The 25588-nt window shown below is 38.9% G+C and overlaps 2 protein-coding genes across 3 annotated transcripts in view; both read left to right on the top strand.

The window, feature by feature from the left end:
- Nucleotides 1-25588, top strand: part of LOC141376283 (uncharacterized) — a 778518-nt gene that overhangs the window by 578033 nt on the left and 174897 nt on the right. The window lies entirely within an intron of this gene.
- The window catches only part of wdr70 (WD repeat domain 70), a 107268-nt gene that overhangs the window by 4979 nt on the left and 76701 nt on the right, over nucleotides 1-25588 (top strand). For both annotated transcript variants that reach the window (XM_073914328.1, XM_073914327.1), the window contains exons 6-9: nucleotides 2583-2642; nucleotides 4042-4175; nucleotides 9085-9238; nucleotides 15528-15604. In XM_073914328.1, the coding sequence (XP_073770429.1) occupies nucleotides 2583-2642; nucleotides 4042-4175; nucleotides 9085-9238; nucleotides 15528-15604 (425 nt within the window). The remainder of the gene's footprint in view (nucleotides 1-2582; nucleotides 2643-4041; nucleotides 4176-9084; nucleotides 9239-15527; nucleotides 15605-25588) is intronic.

The following is a 25588-nucleotide window of genomic DNA, read 5'->3' as shown; positions in this document are numbered from 1 at the left end:
AAAAGTGCTAAAAAGCTTTCGACTTGAAGTCTAAGCGACGTCATGGTCTTTTAAAGTCCCCATGAAGCAGTTGTGATAGCCTGATAGCTCCTCCCCTTCACCAGAAGCTCCTCCCCTCACTGCAAGCCCCTCGCCTTCAGCATTAGCTCCTTCCTTTCATCAGTAGCCTCTTCCATTCAACGGCAGCTCCTCCCCTCCATAAGTAACCTCCTACCCTTATTCAGTAGCTCCTCCCCTTCATCAGAAGCTCCTCTCCTCACTGCAAGCCCCCCACCTTCATCATTAGCTCCTCCCTTTAATCATTAACCCCTTCCATTTGCTTGAAGCTCCTCCCCTTCATCAGTAACCTCCTTCCTTTCATTAGAAGCTCCTCCCCCTCACTGCAAGCCCCTCGCCTTCATCATTAGCTCCTCCCTTTCATCAGTAACCCTTTACATTCACTGGCAGCTCCTCCCCTTCATAAGTAACCTCCTCCCTTTCATCAGAAGCTCCTCCCCCTCACTGCAAGCCTCTCTCCTTCATCATTAGCTCCTCCCTTTCATCAGTAACCCCTTCCATTCACTGGCTGCTCCACTGGCAGATCATAACTGGATTGTTTATCAGGATTATTAAAAGTGCTAAAAAGCTTTCGACTTGAATTCTAAGCGACGTAATGGTCTTAAAGTCCCCATGAAGCAGTTGTGAATGAGAAAACAGTGGGCGTGGCTTGTTTTTTTCTACTGCAAGCTGATTGGATGTAGTAAAGTAGGCATTTCATTCAGAAAGAGGGGGAAAATTAGTGTAACACTTTACAGTAAGGTTGTTTTATTTAATGTTAGTTAATGCATTTGAACAACACAAACACACAACGAACAACACACCTATTACTGTATTTGTTCATGTTAGTTAATGGAAATAAAGTCGCCCATTGTTAGTTTAACTCGCGCTGCATTAACTAATGTCAACAAGCATGAATTTGGATGTTAATAATGCATTAGTGAATGCTGAACACTGAGTAAAGAAACTCATGTTCATAATTAGTTAAATACATGGGTCACACTTTACAATAAGGTTCATTAATTGTTAATAATGCATTTTCTAACATAAGCAAACAATGAACAATACATCTACTACTGTATTTGTTCATGTTAGTTAATAAAAATACAGTAGTTCATTGTTAGTTCATGTTAACTCATGGTGCATTAACTAATGTAAACAAGCATGGACTTGAATGTTAATAATGCATTAGTAAATGTTCAATTATGATTAATAAATGCTGTACAAGTGCTGTTCATGATTACTTCATGTTAGTAAATGCATTAACTAATGAACCTTATTGTAAAGTGTTCCCAATACATGAACTAATGAAACCGTATTAAGTGTGAACAAAACTAGCTCTAACTTTGCCTTGTTGTGTATGGTTGATTATCAGCCTCTATATTTCATACTGTTATCAGCCCAGCTATGATCTAATCTGATTTTAAACACTTATTTGCTGTGATTTGTAAGGTTGATCAGTGTTATGTGATGCTCAATGACGCTCGGTGCAGGTTGTGTGTGTTTGTAATGTGTCAGTGACGCCACTAGAGGGAAACACTGCCATTCTCCATCACTGCAAATGTTTTCAGAGACCTTTATGGTTTTGTCATTGGACTATAGACGTCTCTATTGAGCTTTTGCTTTTGCTTTCAGAGACATTCTGTTCTTTAGTTTGTATGAAAAAGCCCCAAACATCTCTCATTAACATTCATCAAATATCAAAGGTGTATTTAAATTTATTTTGTAAGAAAAAAATATTAGATTTATATATTGGGCTGTTATGGTAATGTAATAATAATAGTAATAATAATAATAATGCACACTCAACGGCCACTTTATTAGGTACACCGTACTAGTACCGGGGCCTTTAGCACTGCGTTAATCCTTCATGGCAGAGATTCAACAAGCTACTGGAAATATTCCTCAGAGATTTTGCTCCATATTGACATGATAGCATCACGCAGTTGCTGCAGATTTGTCGGCTGCACATCCATAATGCCAATCTCCCGTTCCACCACATCCCAAAGCTGCTCTATTGGATTGAGCTCTGGTGACTGTGGAGGCCATTTGAGTGCAGTGAACTCATCGTCATGTTCAAGAAACCAGTCTGAGATGATTGAGCTTTATGACATGCTGCGTTATCCTGCTGGAAGTAGCCATCAGAAGATGGAGACACTGCCCCTCTGTTTGTGTGTGTGTGTGTGTGAGACAGTGAGTGTATAAAGGCATCCTGCGTTGTGACTGCTGCTCTATGTGTGTCACAGTGAGTGTGTACAGGTGTCCTGCTGCTCTCTGTGTGTGTTTGATGGATGTCCTCTGTACTGGGCTGAATGTGTCTCATCAGGTCCAGGTGTGCTGGAACAGCAGCATCCGCCAATCCACAAATCACACACACAACGAGTCTCTCAGCGCAGCGTGTTCTGGTGCACGAGCGTGTGTGTGTGTGTGTGTGTGTCAGTGGTATTACCACTGTAAAGCACTCACAGGTGTACGCAGGGGTCAGGACACTCAGTCTGGGGCCTGTAAAAACTGCTGAAGAGTTTCTCTTTGTGTTTGAGTAACAGAATCCAGTGAAGAAGATACCGGATACTCATGAGATCACACTTCAACACGGCACTAAAACCGTGAGTACACACCTCTGCTCTCCGCTTTCTGCTTTTGTTTCAGATTTGATCACTGTTTTAGAATTTCTTTTGTGCTTTTTTATGAATTTTTTGTTAAATTTGTGTCTGCTTGTGTAGTTTAGCACATGTTGATTTTAGTTTTTGTCATTTTTAATACTTCAACCTAAAATAGTCAATAATTGTTGTCACTAATCTTGAAAAACAGAGTTCAAATTTTGATTCAGTTCAGTTCAAACAACAAACAAATCTTGGTTCGGTTTAAATCTTGATTTTGACTCAGTTTAGTTCAATCATCAAGTTCAAGTCATTTTAGGTCAAATTTTGATCCTGATTCAATTTAGTTTAGTTCCAACATCAAACAAATCTTGGTTCAGTTGATTTTGACTCAGTTCAATTCAATCATTAAGTTAAATCGTTTCAGTTAAAACTTTGATCATGATTCTTTTTTATTTCAGTTCAAACAACAAACGATTCTAGGTTCGGTTCAAATGTTGATTTTGACTCAGTTCAATTCAATCTGCGTTAAATTGTGTGTAAATTGTGCATAAATTTTGATTATGATTCAATTTAGTTAAGTTCAAACAACAAACAAATCTTCGTTTAGTTCAAATGTTGATTTTGACTCAGTTCAATTTAATAATCAAGTTAAATTCAGTCCAATTTAAATTTTGATCAAGATTTAATTTAGTTCAGTTCAAACAACAAATGAATCTTGGTTCGGTTCAAATCTTTATTTTGACTCAGTTCAATCATTAAGTTAAATTCATTTCTGTTCAAATTTTGATCCTGATTCAATTTAGTTCAAACATCAAATGAATGTCATTTCAGTTCAAGCATCATTTTATTAATGTCATTTTTTCATTATTATTATTATTAATCTGTCTTTGTTTTTAATATTTTATAGTTTGTATTAAGTTAGTTTTTGTATTTTTAGTACATCAACCAAAAATAAACAAAAATCTTAACATCTTAAATATAATCTTGAAGTTAGAGTAGTCAGAATCTGCCTGTTAACAGATAATTATCAGGATCAGGTATATTGCAGATATTCATATTCTGACACATCTTCAATCATCAATTTAAATTAGATTCAGTTTCCAATTTGATTATGATTCAATTTGGATCAGTTCGAACATCAAACAGATCTTGGTTCAGTTCAAATCTGGATTTTGACTCAGTTCAGTTCAATCATCAAGTTCAATTCATTTCAATTCAAAATCTGGTTATTATTCATTTTAGTACAATGTAGCTGTAGTTTTAAATCAAACAAATGTAGGTTTGTTGAGCAAAAGAGACTTCTGTAATACTGCTGTAAATCTGTGGACTGTTGCTGTAATGGATTGTTTTGGACTCTAATGAAGCGACGGTCTAAACTGAGCTCAGATCTGTGCTTGTGCAGGTTTCAGCTTTGGCTCTGGACCCGTCTGGTGCTCGTCTGGTCACCGGTGGTTATGACTATGATGTGCGCTTTTGGGATTTCGCCGGAATGGACGCAAATCTGCATGCTTTCCGGTCACTCCAGCCATGTGAATGGTGAGTCCTGATGTCACTCCAGAAACGGAGGGTAACGTGTCATAATTCAAAAGCCACGCCCACCAGGGAGAAACAGTCCAACACTCAGCATTGACTTTCTATTGAGGGCAGCCGGCTCCTTTACATTTCTGACTTCTAACAAAAAACAAAACAACATCTAAAAGCTGTGACAAGGTGTATAAAAAAACAAGATAAAAACACAGAACTAAGCTGAAGGGGGTGAAAATGTGTTTAAAGGTCATGTGAAGTGCTTTGAAATGTGCATTTTTATTGTATGTTTGAGGTAATCTCAACTAAAACACGAAGAGAGGGCAGGATATAGTGTAGCACCTCCCACTAAAAAAAAAACCAACCAATAGCGTGATCCAGACACTTGGTATACATATGTGTAGCAACCATTTTACCTGCACAATATGAAGAAAGTAATCCAACCTCAGCACCTGATAGCTCCTCCCCTTCATCAGAAGCTCCTCCCTTCACTGCAAGCCCCTCGCATTCAGCATTAGCTCCTCCCTTTCATCAGTGCCCCTTCCATTCAATGGCAGCTCCTCCCCTCCATAAGTAACCTCCTACCCTTATTCAGTAGCTCCTCCCCTTCATCAGAAGCTCCTCCCCTCACTACAAGCCCCTCACCTTCATCATTAGCTCCTCCCTTTCATCTTTACCCCCTTCCATTTGCTTGAAGCTCCTCCCCTTCATCAGTAACCTCCTTCCTTTCATCAGAAGCTCCTCCCCCTCACTGCAAGCCCCTCGCCTTCATCATTAGCTCCTCCCTTTCATCAGTAACCCTTTACATTCACTGGCAGCTCCTCCCCTTCATAAGTAACCTTCTCTCTTTCATCAGAAGCTCCTCCCTCTCACTGCAAGCCTCTCTCCTTCAGCATTAGCTCCTCCCTTTCATCAGTAGCCTCTTCCATTCAACGGCAGCTCCTCCCCTCCATAAGTAACCTCCTACCCATATTCAGTAGCTCCTCCCCTTCATCAGAAGCTCCTCCCCTCACTGCAAGCCCCTCACCTTCATCATTAGCTCCTCCCTTTCATCATTAACCCCTTCCATTCACTGGCAGCTCCTCCCCTTCATCAGTATCTCCCCCTTCATCAGTAGCTCCTCCCTTTCATCAGAAGCTCCTCCCCCTCACTGCAAGCCGCTCGCCTTCCTCATTAGCTCCTCCCTTTCATCAGTAACCCCTTTTATTTACTTGCAGCTCCTCCCCTTTATCAGTAACCATAAGCTCCTCCCTCCCCCTCACTGCAAGCCCCTCGCCGGGGTTACTGATGATAGGTCTTTAATCTAGTGTTGAACTGCGAGAGTGTGTCTGAGCATTATCAGGAAGGCTTTTCCAGAGTTAAGGAGCCATAAATGAGAAGGCTCGACCTCCTTTAGTGGACTTTGCTATTCTATGTACTACCAGAAGGCCTGAGTTTTGAGATCTTAAAGAGCGCGTTGGACTGTAGCGAGACAGAAGGTTGGCTAGATAAACATAAAGCTTTATATAATGGAGCTTCTATGTAAGAAGTAATATTTTAAAATCAACACAAAACTTAACAGGCAGCCAGTGTTAGGAGGATAAAACTGGGGTGATATGATCATATTTTCTAGACTTGGTAAGAACTCTGGCAGCTGCATTTTGTACTTGCTGGAGTTTGTTAATAGAGGATGCTGGGCAGCCAGCAAACAGAGCGTTGCAGTAATCCATCCTAGAGGTCATAAAAGCATGGACTAGCTTTTCTGCATCTGAGATGGATAGCATACTTCGTAACTTCAGCTCTCCATCCTGATGAACGACACTCAAAGGTCCAAGTCTGTAAAAAGATCTGAACTTCCACTCACTATTAAACATTACTTTTTGAAGTCGACAGCTTATTTTTTTTCCTTGTTAACTGTAAACTTTGTCACAGAGCAGCTTTTAAATGTTTTTCGTTTTTTTATTACAAGTAAAAAATGACAAGAATGCAGCTTCCCTCAATAGAGAGATTTGGATCCCCCTGTCCCTTTTGTGGGCGTGTCCGAAATGCACTCGGTCTCTATCTGACGTGTGTTCATCCCCATCCCGCTGGGTTTCTGAAGTGCGTTATTGGTCTGGAATGAACCCTCGCTCTCTCTCTCCTCGAATCAGCCAGGGCAGATAAACGCACCCAGATGCTGTGTATTTTTGTTCCCGTGCTTTTGTTTTTCCTCGAAATCCCCCTAAAAGTGGAACTCAATTGTCTAGAGATATTGAAAGCCAATTGGCTGAGGCCGAGCGCTGTTTCATGTGTGCGATTAGTGAAACGCCACGCCAAATTAACAAATCCATCCAGCCAGGTGCGGTGCCATCCCTTAACCAGCAGACGCCACCCAAACTAAACACATGTGGAGCTCATAAAAGCCAGCGACCTGTGGAGGAGAGCAGGAATTTACAGCAGACCTCTCTGCCTTCTGATGGCCGTGTTTTCTCTATCTCTCAATCACGGCAGATCAGAGCCGCTCAATGTGTCTTCAATCGTCCTCAGATCACGATGATGATGATGATGATGATGATGAATGGCTTCCAGTCTATCTCTGATGACTCCGATTACCTGCATTATCTTGCTCTTGTACTGTATTAGCACCGCTCGTGTTCTTGAATTAACTTGTCATGAATGTGTCTGTGTTGCTTGACACAATCAAAAATCTAAAGCAGTGGTCACCAAACTTGTTCCTGGAGATTTTAGCTCCAACCCTAATCAAACACACCTGAACAAGCTAATCAAGGTCTTACTAGGTATACTTGAAACATCCAGGCAGGTGTGTTGAGGCAAGTTGGAGCTAAACCCTGAAGGGACACCGGCCCTCCAGGACCAGGATTGGTGACCCCTGATCTAAAGATTTAAAATCGAAATGCATATTGCTGAGAAAGAGACTTGTTTAATAACATTAATGTTGCCATTTTAATTGCAAAAATAATTGTCATGAAATTTTAATTGAATTGTTTTTATGATGCAGGTGGTGATAATGATGATTTTAGTCACTTAAATGCTAACTTGAGTCATTTTTCAGTTTTTATATTGGTATCACTGTATTTTGATGGTCCCTTTAACACATTTTGTTGAGTTTAAGTTACATTGCATCTATGCCAACTAATTCTCATTACATTCTACAGTGCATCCGGAGTGTATTGATAGTGCTTTACTTTTTCCATATTTGTTTATGTTACAGCCTCACTCCAAAATGCATTAAATACATGTATTTCCTCAACATTCTACACACAATCCCCCATAATGACAATGTGGAATAAGAGTTTTTGAAATTGTTGCAAATTTATTCAAAATAAAAAAGCTGTAAAATCACGTGTGCATCAGTATTCACAGCCTGAGCTCTAAATTGAGCTCAGCTACATTCTGTTTCCACTGATCATTCTGGAGATGTTTCAGCACCTTCATTGAAGTTCACCTGTGGTCAATTCAGCTGATTGGACATGATCTGAAAAGGCTACACCTGTCTATATAAGGGCTCAGGGTTGACAGTGCATGTCAAAGCACAAACCAAGCATGAAGACACAGGAATTGTCTGTAGACCTTCGAGACAGGATTGTCTGGAGGCACAAAGCTGGAGAAGGTTACAGAAACATTTCTGCTGCTCTGAAAGTTCCAATGAGCACAGCGGCCTCCATTATCCGTAAGTGGAAGATGTTTAACCACCAGGACTCTTCCTAGAGCTGGCCGGCCATCTAAGCTGTGATTTAGGGAGAAGGGCCTTAGTCATGAGGTGATCAATAACTTGATGATCACTCTGTCTGAGCTCCAGCGTTTCTCTGTGGAGAGAGGAGAACCTTACAGAAGGACAACCATCTGTGCAGCTATCCACCAATCAGGCATCTGTATGGTGGAGCGGCCAGACGGAAGACACCCCCTGCCTGGAGTTTGCTATCTGAAGGACTCTCAGAGCATCAGAAACTAAACTCTCTGCTCTGATGAGACTCAAACTGAACTGTTTGGAGTGAACGCCAGGCGTTACGTTTGAAGAACACCAGGCACTGCTCAACACCAGGCTAATAGCATCCTTACAGTGAAGCATGGTGGTGTTGGCATCATGCTGTGGGGATGTGTTTTAGCAGCAGGAACTGGAAGACTAGTCAGGATAGAGGGAAAGATGAATGCAGCGATGCAAGACCTGCACAAGAGTGCTCTCGACCTCAGACTGGGGCGACGCTTCATCTTCCAGCAGGACAATGACCCAAAGCACACCGCCAAAATATCAATGGAGTGGCACAACAACAACTCTGTGAATGTACTTGAGTGGCCCAGCCAGAGCCCATACCTGAATCCTATTGAACATCTCTGGAGAGATCTGAAAATGGCTGCACACCGTCGCTTCCCATTCAACCTGATAGAGCTTAAGAGAGGTACTGCAGAGAGGAACTGGCAAACATTCCCAAAGACAGGTGTGCAGAGCTTGTGGCATCATATACAAGAAGACTTGAAGCTGTAATCGCTGCCAAAGGAGCATCAACAAAGTTTTGAGCAAAGGCTGTGAAGACTGATTTTTTTAATTTTTAATAAATTTGCAACAATTTCAAAAACTTTAAAGACCTGCTAAAGATGAGTTCATTATTTATGTCCTGATTTTAAAAAGAAAAGAAAAAAAGAATTATATTTCTCGGGTGTCTTAACTTTTTTCTCCTTGACTGATTGTGCCCAAATAGACTTGAGGATTAAAATTTTAGGAATGCAGCTTTAACAAATGAAATCAACATTTAAAATCTGCATATGGTATTTACTCCTGGTATCTATGTTATAATTAGTTTGATGGTCACAGAGATGGTGACAAAAACGCAAAAAAGATGGCAAAAAATAGGGAAGGGGCAAATACTTTTTCATAGCACTCTCTTATAAAACCTGCCTTCCATATGAAATAATTTCTGATGTGTGTGTGTGTGTGTGTGTGCAGTCATCAGATCAAAGCCCTGCAGTACAGCATCACAGGTGACGTCATTCTGGTTGTGGCTGGAAACTCTCAAGCCAAAGTTCTGGACCGGGACGGTTTCCAGGTTCTTGAGTGCATTAAAGGAGACCAGTACATCGTGGACATGGCCAATACCAAGGTAATGTCTGACTCGGAGAACATCTGCACACGCAAATCTGACTAATTACAGCACACAAACTGCCTTGGTAATTATAATGTTCAGGGAAAGGCAGGGCTGTTGTGTTGAGGAAATTTCTCTTGCGATAAATCTGAATGTTTCAATAAAGCAATATGCAATATTTGTTTGCACTTCTTATACAGCTCTGGCGCCGAGTTATTATGCAACACATATTTTAAATAGCTCTCTAGGATAGTGTTTAACAGCAGATGGTGCTCTAGGCTAGTGTTTAACAGCAGACGGCGCTCTAGGCTAGTGTTTAACAGCAGATGGCGTTCTAGGCTAGACTTTTTTAACAGCAGACGGCGCTCTAGGCTAGTGTTTAACAGCAGATGGCGTTCTAGGCTAGACTTTTTTAACAGCAGACGGCGCTCTAGGCTAGATTTTTTTAACAGCAGACAACGCTCTAGGCTAGTGTTTAACAGCAGACAGCGCTCTAGACTAGTGTTTATCAGCAGACGGCGCTCTAGGCTAGACTTTTTTAACAGCAGACGGCGCTCTAGGCTAGTGTTTATCAGCAGACGGCGCTCTAGGCTAGTGTTTAACAGCAGATGGCTCTCAAGGCTAGTGTTTAACAGCAGACGGCGCTCTAGGCTAGTGTTTATCAGCAGACGGCGCTCTAGGCTAGTGTTTAACAGCAGACGGCGCTGTAGGCTAGTGTTTATCAGCAGACGGCGCTCTAGGCTAGTGTTTATCAGCAGACGGCGCTCTAGGCTAGTGTTTAACAGCAGATGGCGCTCTAGGCTAATGTTTAACAGCAGACGGCGCTCTAGGCTAGTGTTTATCAGCACACGGCACTCTAAACTAGTGTTTAACAGCAGACGGCGCTCTAGGCTAGACTTTTTTAACAGTAGACGACGCTCTAGACTAGTGTTTAACAGCAGACAGCGCTCTAGGCTAGTGTTTAACAGCAGACGGCGCTCTAGGCTAGTGTTTAACAGCAGACAGCGCTCTAGGCTAGTGTTTAACAGCAGACGGCGCTCTAGGCTAGTGTTTAACAGCAGACAGCGCTCTAGGCTAGTGTTTAACAGCAGACGGCGCTCTAGGCTAGTGTTTAACAGCAGACAGCGCTCTAGGCTAGTGTTTAACAGCAGACAGCGCTCTAGGCTAGTGTTTAACAGCAGACAGCGCTCTAGACTAGTGTTTAACTGCAGACGGCGCTCTAGACTAGTGTTTAACAGCAGACAGCGCTCTAGGCTAGTGTTTAACAGCAGATGGCCTTCTAGGCTAGTGTTTAACAGCAGACAACGCTCTAGGCTAATGTTTAACAGCAGACGGCGCTCTAGGCTAGACTTTTTTTAAAAAGCAGATAGCGCTCTAAGCTAGTGTTTAACAGCAGATGGCGCTCTAGGCTGGTGTTCATCAGCAGACGGCGCTCTAGACTAGTGTTTAACAGCAGATGGCCTTCTAGGCTAGTGTTTAACAGCAATGGATGCTATTGTTCAACAGCAGATGGCGCTATAGACTAGTGTTCAACAGCAGACGGGGCTCTAGGCTAGTGTTTAACAGCAGATGGCGCTCTAGGCTAGTGTTTATCAGCAGACGGCGCTCTAGGCTAGTGTTTATCAGCAGACGGCGCTCTAGGCTAGTGTTTAACAGCAGACGGCGCTCTAGGCTACTTTTTATCAGCAGATGGCGCTCTAGGCTAGTGTTAAACAGCAGTCAGTGCTCTAGACTAGTGTTTAACTGCAGTCGGTGCTCTAGACTAGTGTTTAACTGCAGTCGGTGCTCTAGACTAGTATTTAACAGCAGACATCGCTCTAGGCTAGTGTTTAACAGCAAAGGATGCTATTGTTCAACAGCAGACGGGGCTCTAGACTAGTGTTCAACAGCAGACGGCGCTCTCGGCTAGCGTGATGCAGAACAAATGTAGGATTGTTGCAAAATCAATTTCTTGAATGATTCTTCATCACAGCTGTAGTTTTCAATGTTTAGTTTTATCTTTCATTGATGATCTGCCCTCAGCTTGCCTGTTCAGTGTTCAGACATGTTCTCTGAGTGTTCTCCAGTTCTCATGGCTGCTTTGTTTGTTGCATCTGGTCGTTGTTTGTTGACTGAGGTGTAATGAGGTGTAGTTGAACTCCATCAGAGAGTCAAACGGCCACTAAATACAGCACCTGGCCTCTCAGCCCCGTCCGCACACTCACCGTTCCTCCGTTTATGTGTGTAATCTGCGTTTAAAGTGGGCCTCAGTGCTGCTTGTGGCACTAATGTAGTGTGTCGGTATGCTATAGTCACTTTAAGAGGGAGCGTTTCCCATTTCTGTTCTCTGTAATGGAGGTTTTATCTCCTCTTTGAGGACTTTATGTACCCTAGTGAGCGCGTTCAGCATGGAGAGTAAATATTGTGTTCTTCAATCATTGTCAATCTGATGTTTTGCTGGTGAAAGATGCCAACTGGACGTCCATAACAGAAATACTTGAATTTGGTTTAGTTTTATTATCATAGCTATTACTTCCACATGTGAACACACTTGGCGTTCGCTGCAGCAGTGATATTTTAATGTGATTTATATGCTCTTGGAGTGTTTATGAAATTTTGTTGTTCTTTTATTTGCATTTTTATTATTTTATTTTCACTACTGGTCAAACGTTTGGACTCTTTTAATGGTTTTGATAATAGGAATGTGATGATCTGTTCTTTAAAAGCAGGGAATTTTTTTGTTTATTGCAGTTAAATGTTATTACAATGTAGAATAGTAGTTTTATTTAGTAGTTAGTGCATATAGTTGTGATTTGTTTCTTATTAGTAGGGCCAGATGGAATCTGTGGATGTTTTTTTACTATTTCTGATGAGAATTTTGGTAAAAATCTGCGGATTTCTGCTGAATTATTTTGGGAGTATCATAACTAAAACCTTAAAATGTGAAATAAAAAGTAATACCTTTTAACTTTTATTTAATGTTTACAATGCAAATTCAATCACATTCACTTTTTTGGTAAACAAAGCAAGTCTCTCATGTAATATCTCGACTAAAAGACAGAAAATATGACTGTACAAACTGCATTGTACATAGATCAGATGAACATTATCATGTTAGTCAATAATATTACTGAAATTAATTCAAAAACTGAATAAATATAGATTTACACACATTTAATCAAAGAAATAAACAGAATTAATGATGGGATAAAAATCTGTGTAATCCTGCGCGCACAGATTCCGTGTGGGCCTACTCATTACTCTAGTCATCAGTTTCACAGGATCCATCATAAATGATTATAATGTGATGATTTCAATTAATTTAATACGATGTTTGGTTACAGTTTATTTTTATTTTTTTTATTTTTTTACAAAATATTTTGTAACAACATATAGATCATCACATAATGCAGAATTAATTAATTTTTCCCTTTTCATGCAAAGTATTAATAAGTAATTCTGATAATAAAATATTTATTTATTCATCATATTTTTATTTTCATGTTTTGAAAACAGTAAGATTGCTTAATATTTTTGTGTAATAATTAATTAGTTTTACAAGATGTGCTAAATTGATCAAAATTGATAGATATATATATATAGAACAAACCATCGTTATACAATAACTTGCCTAATTACTCTAACTTTACTAACTAACTTTACCCTAATTTACCTGGTTTAGCCCTTAAATGTCACTTTAAGCTGTATAGAAGTGTCTTGAAAAATATATAGTAAAATATTATTTACTGTCATCATGACAAAGATAAAATAAAATATTAGAGATGAGTTATTAAAATTATATATATATATATATATATATATATATATATATATATATAATGCAAAATTGTACTGTGCTTATAATGAATGCAGTCTAAAACATGACACACATTTCCTTTTATTTCCTAAAAGTTTTATTTATACAGTATTTACCTTTGATTTATTTCAGCTTGATTTCAATTCTGCTTGATTTTCACCATGAATCTCTGTGTGCATTAAGTCTCTGAAACATATATTTTTCACTTCAGTGATTTCTGGGAAATGTCTCTCGTGTTTGGAGGTGTTGTCAGTGGTCAGTCGCTGAAGTTTTGTCCTGTTGTGGTCAGCAGATCCAAACAAACCAACATTTCTGTCCTGTCTCGAGTCACAGTCTGAAGTGATGCAGATCTTCCTCTTTATAATGTATTTCTGCAGTCAAACAGTGTCAAGATTGAGCCAAATATCTGCTCTGAATCTGTGTTTTGTGTCTGACGAGGCCAGTGTGTGTGTGTGTGTGTGTGTGTGAAGGTCAAATGAATAAATACAATATTCCGCAGCATATTTGTTATGATGCAGCAGATGAATGTCGTGTTTTAATAATGCGCTTTAAACAGTGCAGCATGTGCAGCTCATCATCAAACACAATCACTGACAGATTTATTTAGACTCTCTCAGAACGACTTTATAAAGTGCTCTGATTAATTTCCGGATCATTGAGCTGAACTTTCATTTCCTTTATAAATCGACACTTTAAAGTCGATATGAAACAAGATTTCACAGTGCGTTTCTGCTATTAAACATGACAATCGAATATTCATTAGGGAATAATGGAGGACAGAACAATGTTTTATTTATCGGAGACTCTGATATTGATGCTAGACAAGCTTCACTGCTAATTCTGCTCATAGTCATCGAGACAAATCACACTCAAAGTTGGGTCAAATTAATGCATTTATATTAATAGTTCATTTTTGATCAGATATTTCCAGAGTGAGTTTTTTTCAACACATTTCTAAAATGTATTATTTGGACTGTGTGGGAAACCGGAGCACCCGGAGGAAACCCACGCCAAACTTTATACAGAAATGCCAACTGACCCAGCCGGGACTCGAACCAGCAACCTTCTTGCTCTAAGGCCACAGTCCTAACCACTGAGCCACTGTGCCGACTTTTGTTATTATTATTATTATTACTATTATTATTATTATTATTATTATTATTATTATTATTATTAATATAATTAATATCATCATTATTATTATTGTTATTATTATTATTATTATCATTATAGTAATTATTATTATTATTATTATCATCATTATAATCATCATTATAGTAATTATTATTGTCATTATTATTATTAGTATTATTATTAATATAATTATTATTTTTATTATTTTTATCATTATTATAATCATTATAATATCATCATCATTATTATTATTATTATTATTATTTATATCATTATTATTTTTATTATTATTATTATTATTATCATTAATATCATTATTATTATTATTATTATTAATATAATTAATACCATCATTATTATTATTATTGTTATCATTATTATTATTATTATTATCATTATTATTATCATTATAGTAATTATTATTATTATTATTATCATTATAATCATCATTATAGTAATTATTATTGTCATTGTTATTATTATTAATATAATTATTATTTTTATTATTTTTATCATTATTATAATCATTATAATATCATTATTATTATTATTATTATTATTATTATTATTATTCATATCATTATTATTTTTATTATTATTATTATTATTATCATTATTATCATCATTATAGTTATAATTATAATTATTTTTATTATTAATATCATTATTATTATCATTATTATCATCATTATAATAATTATTATTATCATTATCATTATTATTATTATTATTTTATTATCGTTATTATTATTATTATTATTATTATTATTATTATTATTATTATTATTTTTATTATTATTATTATTTATTTTATTATTATTATTATTACTATTATTATTATTAATATTTTATAATTATATAATAGCAGTGGCGCAGTAGGTAGTGTTTGCATGTATAGGGTTTGCATGTTCTCCCTGTGTTTTCTCCGGGTGCTCTGGTTTCCCCCACAGTCCAAACACATGCGATACAGGTGAATTGGGTAGGCTAAATTGTCCGTAGTGAATGAGTGTGTGTGTGTGTTTCCCAGAGAATGTTGCGGCTGGAAGGGCATCCGCTGCGTAAAAACGTGCTGGATAAGTTGGCGGTTCATTCCGCTGTGGCGACCCCGGATTAATAAAGGGACTAAGCCGACAAGAAAATGATTAAATGAAAGAATAATAATAATAATAATAATAATAATACCATTATTATTATCATCATCATCATCCTTATTATGTGTTTGTTTTATTTCACTTGAACCACTTAAAGTATAGAAAGAAAGGCTATGCTCTTTTATTATTTTTTGACTTGTTTGTTGTAATTTTGGTTCAGATTTATTTATTTATTTAGTTTTTTCATTTAATAACATGATAACAACTTCACATTTTGCATCGTCAGGGTCACACTGCTATGCTGAACGACGGCTGCTGGCATCCCAAAATCAAAGAGGAGTTCCTGACCTGCTCCAATGACGGGTGAGTCTGCGTTTTAGTTTTTGTTGTATTTTCTGTGTTGCGTGTGAATTCAGATTACTGTCAGAAATGTCTGAATGTGATTCACAGCACGTTTATGGTTTTGCTTAGTGTTTCCACAAGGAGTGCTGTAGATGACGAATTACGTTTTTTCTTTTTGTAAAGCAAAAGCTGGAAGGAAACTGTGGAAAGCAGTGTTTTGCTCTATCTATATTTTTGGTTTGGAATTTCATTAGATTGCTTCAAAATTCGCAGGGTCGTAAATCGTGTCGTACAGCTGAAGTCAGAATTATTCGCCCCCCTTTTATTTATTTTTATTTTTTAAATATTTAATGATGTTTAACAGAGCAAGGACATTTTCACAGTATGTCTGATAATATATTTTCTTCTGGAGAAAGTCTTATTTGCTTTATTTCGGCCAGAATAAAAGCAGTTTTACATTTTTTATTAATCATTTTAGGGTCAAAATTATTAGCCTCCTTAAGCTATATACTGTATATATATTCAACTGTATATCATTGCATCTAAATGATTTTCACTTAAACCCACTCATGATCAGGGCCAGAAACAATCTGCAGACGTTTTTTTTTTTTTTTTCGCTATTTCTGTACAGAATTTAAAAAAAAAAAAAAAAAAAAAAAAAAAGGGGAGTATAGTAATTATACTTAAAAAATGAAATGAAAAATAAGGACTTTTTAACTTTAATTCAAGGTTTGCAATGCAAATTCAATTTGATCCACTTGTTTGGCTAACTAAGCAAGTCTCTCATTTAATATATATATATGTATATACACATAAAGACAGAAAATATTATCTTAAAACTGTACTGTAAATAAATCATATAAACATTTTTAATATTAATAAAAAGTCTAAAATTAATATAAAAACTGAATAAATATTTTTTTACACTCATTTAGAGAAAAATCTGAAAAATTGCTTCTCTTGCACCAAATATGGTCTACATTTTTCATATATTTTATCCCACATGCAGATCTGGGTACCAGTTCAATGCACCCGTTTATATAGCTACCTACAAACATGGTTAATTAGTGTGGAAACTCGAAGTAAAGTTATTGTGGTTTGTTACGGCCACAGTCATGCTAAACACTCGCATTTGCATAGTTTGTTCATGGTCTCTCTCAAAACCATTTACTCTGGAGTTTCAGCACCAAATCCCAGGGGATTATGGGGTATTTTACTGGGCTTGCTGTGACTGATCCAAGCTTGATGTTACTGAATTTTTCCAAACAACGTGGAGCCAAATGGAGGATTGTCTTAATCAGATTTAATGTTTTTTCTCTGCACTGACCACTGAGACATATTCCTCAACCAGCATCACTTCAATTCCAGCATGTTTAACAAAAGCAATATCATACTACACACAAAAAAACAACTACAATAACATTTCTGGAAGTTGTAATGACAGTGAGTCAGTGGTTCTTTATTCAGACACCCCTATTTGGCCAATTCATTTTGTCATAAACAATCCTTCATATCCCATTAGAAGATTTCTCCGTAATCATCCAAGTGAATCTTTTCCCAGATTGAGTGATTCAGTTCGACGTTTGTTAGTCTGATTTAAACAATGCCTCTTTTTACCCAAATATCTATCATTTGTTCATGAAAAATATGTTTGATAATATTTTAATGTTTTTTCGTAGTTTATAGTGTTTATTCCGGTCATATGTTCAGCAAATGATTCAGAGAGTCATTTGATTCAAAAGAGTCTGCCTTTTAGTTCACATTCATTCATTCATTCATTCATTCATTTTCTTTTCAGTTTAGTCCCTTTATTAATCTAGGGTCGTCACAGCGGAATGAACCGCCAACTTATCATGCATATGTTTTACGCAGCGGATGCCCTTCCAGCTGCAACCCATCGCTGGGAAACACCCACTCATTCACACACATACATTACGAACAATTTAGCTTACCCAATTCCCCTATAGCGCATGTCTTTGGACTTGTGGGGGAAACCAGAGCACCCAGAGGAAACACACGCGAACATGGGGAGAACTTGCAAACTCCACACAGAAACGCCGAGGCTCAAACCAGGGACCTTCTTGCTGTGAGGCGACAGCACTACCTATTGTGCCACCGCATCGACATCATATTTAAATGTTTAGTCAGACTGTTCTTCTATTCTAGCCACTCTGAATACTTTCGTTCTGGTTTTCTGCAGTAATGCTGTTATATTCAGCGTGTTTTCCTTCTGCTTTCCCGTTTTCAAGATGTTTCGATGTTCACAGCTTCAAACCTACATGCCTGTGAAATTTTATATGCGTGTAAACCTTTGCACTGCGTCAAGTCATGCTTCCCTATAAAAGTGTGCTGGTTCTGCAGCTTGTGTAGTCACTGTACGCCATGCTGAAAGCTGCACACACACACACACATGTGGCTCTGTTTCCTTCAGTCGTAACACAGCCTCTGGAAGTCTTCCCTTGGCACGTCCCGGCGCATGTCGCAGGAGGAACGTTTAGTTTTTGGGAACAGCTGCAGCTCTGGACGGGGCCACTGGATGTGTGCGGTGATGGGCCGCTGCGGCTCCACATATCAGGAGGTCAGCAGGGATCAGCAAATGTGACGCTTTGGTGAAGGGCTGAAAAATCTGACGTTGCGATATGAGAATTTTCTGTGATAAATGTTACGATATGAATGCCAGGGAGTCCGCTGGGTCTTAAAAACTCCTAAAATGTCTTCAAGTTCAAATCTAAACGTCTTAAATTCACTAAAAGAAGGTCTTCGTACATTCATTCGGCTTAGTTCCTTATTTATCAGTTGTTTTACGCAGCGGATACCCTTCCAGCTGCAACCCAGTACTGGGAAACACCCATACACACTTATTCACACACACACTAATACGCTACAGCCAATTTAGCTTATTCAATTCCCCTATAGCGCATGTGTTTGGACTATGGGGGAAACCGGAGCACCCGGAGGAAACCCATGTCAACACGAGATTTCACAGAAATGACAGTAGGAGCCGAGTGATATGACACGATTAATAAATGTCCAATAAAACTAATACTCAGCAGTCTACATGTGTTTGTTGCCTCATTACAAACATACAAATTTCACTATATACGAAGTAAATTAATAAAAGATGCAATTAAACAGAGTGTACAGCTCTTCGGGGTGGCACTGAATACATTTTAATCTGTATATCCTGCATTTTGCATCCTAATGAGTTGTGAACAAACGTCTGGTGAATTGGTGGCTGTCCATCGAAAACAATCTGTAAATACATGGTGTGACTGGCTTTAGCCCCTTGTCCTTGGCTTAGTATGCTTTCACATCTGTAGTTCGCTTCATTTGGTCCGGACCAAGGGCAGTAATTGATGCATTGTTGCATTTTCTGCCGTCTTTGGGTCGTTTTCAAATTACACAGCCAGTTGAAAAGAACCAAAATGCAGTCATCTGACAACATCCACATCTCTCATTGGCCAGATGTTGTTGAACATATTTCCTAAACTGCTTATTGATTGGTCAGAATTCACGTGCGGGAAAATGCCAGTGAACTCCCGCAGGTAAACAAAACCTTTTACTCTGGAGGGACGACTGCGCTGGCTGATTGTATCCCTGCTTTAGACAAACTATACATTACGAAAATGAAGCGCGGCCGCGGCTGGAAAACAGTGTAATGCATCACTCGTCACTTCAGGAGGAGGCGTGAATTAGTTTAGCTAAATTGCGACATGCTCATCTTGCGGAAATACTACCAATGATCCATCAGGTAATGTTTCCCCTCTCTCTCTCTCTCTCTGTTGGTAAAGCGCTGTCAACAAATATTTTTCCTCCATTACCCATAATGCACAGCGCATCGGCCTACGGCAGCTGGATTAGTCCAAAAATGTGCAGTACTTTTTGCGGTTGGACCTGTTTTAGTACGGATCATATTCTCACCACAAACGAACCGCTCCAGGGTTCGTTTGAAAGCGTACCGAGACCACCTCTTCAAGCAGGTCTCGGTACGCTTATTTGGTTCGGTTTTGGTGCGCACTCGAGTACGATTGCTGCATTCACACCTGCCCAAACGAACCGCACCAAAAGGGGAAACGAACTCTAGTGCGATTCAATCGAACTAAATAAGGCAGGTGTGAAAGCACCCTTAATTAGTACAAAGACTATAAATTACACTCGACGTGTCACTCGTAAAGTATTGAACAGGGAAAATTGTAACAGTCAATATGGCAATTAAAGTCCCACCTACAAGTACAGGAGCCAGTTATTGATCTCTATAGACTGACGGAGAAGTTCGGACCAGACCAAACAACAAACGCACTGTTTTTTAAACAGTGAAACAAGGTGAAAAAGTTAAACGTTTTATTTGTTATTGTTAAAACATTTATTTGCAATATAATTCTTTCATTGCATTATAATTGTCACTTTTAATCAGTTTAATGTATCTTTGCTTTTTCTGAAACAGACCCCAAACTTTTGTATGGTAGTGTGTGTCTAAAATTATAAACCTTCTTCCTTAATTTAATTTAAAATAAATTACAGACTGATACTTTAGTTTAGTTTAGTTTAGTTTAAACTTTATTGTCCGTTCTGCTTGACACAGAAAGGAAATTTTTCTTCAACACTGGATTTAGGACAACAATTACAAACATACAACAACGACACAATAACACTTATCAACACAACAACATAAGTTAAAAGTTTAAAAACCAAATTAGCCCCATACACAATACTGCAAATCATACTCGGTAACCACCTCATTCACTACAAACATTGATCCGGTTAATCAATGTTTGTTGTACTTACTAATCAAACAGTTTTACAGTGACATAGTTTATTGCATCTATGAATAAATAATCAACATGCTATTGATATTTGCAAAAAATGCTCTTGCATAACTATTTTATATTGATTTTATGTAAGTAAGCATAAGTTAGGCGAGGCAGTGGTGCAGTAGGTAGTGCTGTCGCCTCACAGCAAGAAGGTCGCTGGTTTGATCCTCGGCTCAGTTGGCGTTTCTGTATGGAGTTTGCATGTTCTCCCTGCCTTCGCGTGGGTTTCCTCCGGGTGCTCCGGTTTCCCCCACAGTCCAAACACATGCAATACAGGTAAATTGGGTAGGCTAAATTGTTCGTAGTGTATGAGTGTGTGTGTAAATGTGTGTGGATGTTTCCCAGAGATGGGTTGCGGCTGGAAGGGTTTGACAGGACAGGAGCAACCGTGTCTGTTTGACGTTTCATACAGAAAGAAATTAGTTTATTATCAACGTTGGGAGAATTTGCTAATTCCCTTTAAACCCAGGTGAGCAAACATGTACATGTTCTACCCCATTAAAGGCTTCTTTCTCCTTATGTAGTTAATAACAAAAGATATACGACGTGTTTTTGGCTGTGAGACGTAGTTTGGACGAAGTTGTTGGCGATTCTTCCTATAGTAAAGTCATGCAATGTGAAAGTCCCTGTCGACGGTCCATCTTGCAGTGTGAACAAAGCAGCGACGAAACGCAAGCCCAGATAGTCATGCAGTGTGAAAACATCTGTAAGACGACGACTTTGAAAATCATGCAGTCTGAACTCTGCATAAGCCGACAAGACAATAAATGAGTGAATGAATGAATAAGGATAAGGAAACAACGCTGCAGTCCATTTAGCTGTTCTCTCACGTTTCTCTATGACTAATTTAAGGCATCCCTTTACACAATTTAAAAATTCTGTGAGGATTTTAAAAATATAGGAAATACTGTGGAAAAATCCCTTGCTCTGTTAAACATCATTTGGAAAATATTTGAAAAAGAAAACAAAAATCGCAGGAGGGAGAATAATCCTGACCTCAGCTGTAGGTCTCAAGTCAAGAGCAATGCGTTCTGTTCTTTTCCTGCCTCTAAATTCCAGCATTATAATGCATCTGGTGAGCAGCGCAGACCTGTGTTTCCAGCTTCAGTGGTCTGCAGTGGTGTTTGCAGTGATCACATTCGTCATTTCGGGGGTCTGTTCCTTAATCAGGGTCTCCTCTGAGCTGAATGCTTGTCTTCAGTTGTGTTCACAGATGAAGAATCCACCTTAAGCAGAGCTTGTTTCACACACATGCGTGCGCTCATTGATGGCTCACAGCGGCATAGCATTGACTGTTGAGAATAGCACATAAAGATGAGTCCTATTCATCTGACCACCCTCGGACCTCCTATTGCGTCTTATTTTTGCTCAAAAATTGTCTTCTGAGGATTTTACAAAGCATCAGTTCACTGTAGTAGCGTGTGGTACTTTAGTGCTCAAACATTTGACCAGTAAAGTGATTTGATTTGGCCGTTGGGGAGTAAAACGCTCTTAAAGACCATCTATCAGCCTTTAATGGACACCGTGAGTCAAAGGAACATAAAGCAGAACTATAGTTTTCATGAACTGAGAGCGGTTTCCCATGACCTCACGCACACGCACACACACACACACACACACACACACATACATTCACACACCTTACCAGAAACTAGTGAATAGTGAATATTCACAGTATACCAAATGAATTAATAAAAGATACAATTAAACAGAGTGTACGGCTCTTGGGAGTGGCCCTGAATACATTTTAATCTGTATATCCTGCATTTTGCATCCTGATGAGTTGTAAACAGATGTCGGGTGAATTGGTGGCTGTCCATTGAAAACAATCTGTAAAGACATGATGTGACTGGCTTTAGCCTATAGTCTTTGGCTTTATTGAGATCCCTGCATATCCCATTTTCAAAATAAGAATCCCACATACACTCACCGGCCACTTTATTAGGTACACCTGTCCAACTGCTTGTTAATGCAAACTTCCAATCAGTCATCATAATCACATGGCAGCAGCTCACTGCATTTAGGCATGTAGACATGATCAAGACGATCTGCTGCAGTTCAAAGTGAGCATCAGAATGGGGAAAAAGGGGATTTAAGTGACTTTGAATGTGGCATGTTTGTTGGGACCGATCGGGCTGCTCTGAGTATTTTAGAAACTGCTGATCTACTGGGATTTTCATGCACAATCATCTCTTGATTTTACAGAGAATGGTGAGAAAAAGAGAAAAAAATCCACTGAATAATTCATACTACCTTTTTGTTTGATTGTTTGAGACCCGGTCAAATCTCAAATTTCAGCTCAAAATACCTAACGAAGTCCAAGGCACTCGAAAAGTGGAAAAATTTACTATTTTCAGAATTAAAAACTTAGTTCACTTACTTTTCAGGTGCCTTTTTGAGACTTATGATTTCATTGTTCATCTTAATGATCCTCTTATCCCAAAAACAACCGACATATTAATTAGCACTTTTTGATCGATTTTTAAAAAATTGTGTACAACAGAGTTCAATTGTGTACAATTGTGGACAGATTCAAAACTGTAATGATGGACAGCTGCTTCTCACTCAGGGCTGTTTATGTTAATGAGGGAGAGATTGTCACTTTGTTGCTTTGTCCACAGTAATAAAAGCAATTTAATTCTGTTGTTGCTTGCCGCTTGACACATGTCGCTTTGCCTCTTGCCGTTTGACGCTTTGCCAATTGTCACTCGCCGCTTGTCGCTTTGCCGCTCGCCGCTTGCTGCTTGTTGTTTTGTTGCTTGCCACTTTGCTGCTTGTTGCTTTGCCGCTTGTCGTTTTGTCACTTACCGTATTTTCGCTTGCTGATTGTTGCTTTGCCGCTTGTCGTTTTGTCGCTTGTCGTATTGTTGCTTGCTGATTGTTGCTTTGCCGCTTGTCGTTTTGTCGCTTACCGTATTGTTGCTTGCTGATTGTTGCTTTGCCGCTTGTCGTTTTGTCGCTTACCATATTGTCGCTTGCTGATTGTTGCTTTGCCGCTTGTCGTTTTGTCGCTTACCGTATTTTCGCTTGCTGATTGTTGCTTTGCCGCTTGTCGTTTTGTCGCTTACCGTATTGTCGCTTGCTGATTGTTGCTTTGCCGCTTGTCGTTTTGTCGCTTACCGTATTGTTGCTTGCTGATTGTTGCTTTGCCGCTTGTCGTTTTGTCGCTTGCCGTATTGTTGCTTGCTGATTGTTGCTTTGCCGCTTGTCGTTTTGTCGCTTACCGTATTGTCGCTTGCTGATTGTTGCTTTGCCGCTTGTCGTTTTGTCGCTTACCGTATTGTCGCTTGCTGATTGTTGCTTTGCCACTTGTCGTTTTGTCGCTTGTCGTATTGTCGCTTGCTGATTGTTGCTTTGCCGCTTGTCAATTTGTCGCTTACCGTATTTTCGCTTGCTGATTGTGGCTTTGCCGCTTGTCGTTTTGTCGCTTGTCGTATTGTCGCTTGCTGATTGTTGCTTTGCCGCTTGTCAATTTGTCGCTTACCGTATTTTCGCTTGCTGATTGTGGCTTTGCCGCTTGTCGTTTTGTCGCTTACCGTATTGTCGCTTGCTGATTGTTGCTTTGCCGCTTGTCGTTTTGTCGCTTACCATATTGTCGCTTGCTGATTGTTGCTTTGCCACTTGTCGTTTTGTCGCTTACCGTATTGTCGCTTGCTGATTGTTGCTTTGCCACTTGTCGTTTTGTCGCTTGTCGTATTGTCGCTTGCTGATTGTTGCTTTGCCGCTTGTCAATTTGTCGCTTACCGTATTTTCGCTTGCTGATTGTTGCTTTGCCGCTTGTCGTTTTGTCGTTTGTCGCTTGGCGTTTTGCCGCTTGCTGATTGTTGTTTTGCCGCTTGCCATTTTGTCATTTGTTGTTTTGCCGCTTTGTCGCTTGTCGTTTTGTTGCTTTGTCGTTTGTCGCTTGTCACTTAGTTTTTTTTTTCAATTTGGTGCTTGCCGTTTTTTTTTCCGTTTTGTCGCCTTGTTTATTTGTTGTTTTGTTGCTTGTTGCTTTGTTTTTTTTTTCATTTTGTCGCTTGCTGCTTTGTTTTTTGTTTTGTTTTGTCACTTTGTTTATTTGTCTCATTTGAATTTAAAGCGACAGTCACCAAAACACCACAATTAGTATCGAAGCATAAAAGGGTCAGATTCAGAAAACATTTTCTGTGTGGTATTTTCAGCTGAAACTGCACACATACACACACACACACACACACACACATGAGACTTATTTTACATCTTGTAAAAGGGGGCATAATCGGACCCCTTTAAAAAAAGAAAAGTGCTGGAAAAGTTGCTTCAGTTTGACTTTGGAAAAGACATCAACAAACCCAGTTTCATAAGAGCGTGCGGCGTCAGATGATGAATAGTTGTGACCTCTTTGTGGCCTGATTGTTCTTTTATCCGTAACGCCCCGCGAGGTCGTCCCAGGAGCGTCTGCTGGAGGCCGAATGCCACAGATTCCCATCATGCCGTGCTGGAGCAAGAGCAGGTTTCTGGCTCTGGAGATCTGCCACCTGTTTCAGCTACTATTCAGTCACATCGGGAAAATCTCCAGCTCAATATTGCTGTAATATTTTGCTTTCTCACGAAGGATAAACACAGCAGAGCCGTAATAGCGGGATGCATCAGTTTTAATATGTGCGTTTGAGTTTGTGTGTATAAGTCCTGCTGAAATTTATATTTGTTTTAAGAGGTGCTCGGGAAATGTGGCCGATTTGTGTCCGTGTGGTGGCAGCTTCCCAGAGCCTTTATTTATACGTGTTTTGAGATATGATTTTTTTTTCCCGGAGCTTCACAACAGACTGTATTTTTAGCAGTCTGCTCGTTTGGTTGAGTCGGAGCCCTGAAGATAGATGAGGAGAAATCCCATATGCTTTGGATCTTGTCTAAATTGCTGGTCTTATCGGTGTTAATTAACCTCCGGGGCTTCGGCCAAAACTCTCTGATATGCAAGAAGGTTCAGACTTATTAAAATACATCTTTTACTATGATTAGATAACGGCACACTGCTCACATCTTCTTTCCTTTTCTTCTGTTTCATGACATTAAATATCTTTATTTACTTAGTCTTTTTGAGCTTTAAAGAAGATTAATTTAAAGCAAATGTGTAGTAATTATTGTGTATGTATAATTTTATTTCCATGCAGTTTTTATAATATAAATAATGTATAGAGTAACCTTTTTAATATCTATTAACTATAACATTCAT

Source organism: Danio rerio, chromosome 10, assembly GCF_049306965.1.
Source record: "Danio rerio strain Tuebingen ecotype United States chromosome 10, GRCz12tu, whole genome shotgun sequence".
Taxonomy (NCBI): Eukaryota; Metazoa; Chordata; class Actinopteri; order Cypriniformes; family Danionidae; genus Danio; species Danio rerio.
Note: the sequence above shows the minus strand (reverse complement) of the source record. Positions and strands in the feature narration are given on the sequence as shown.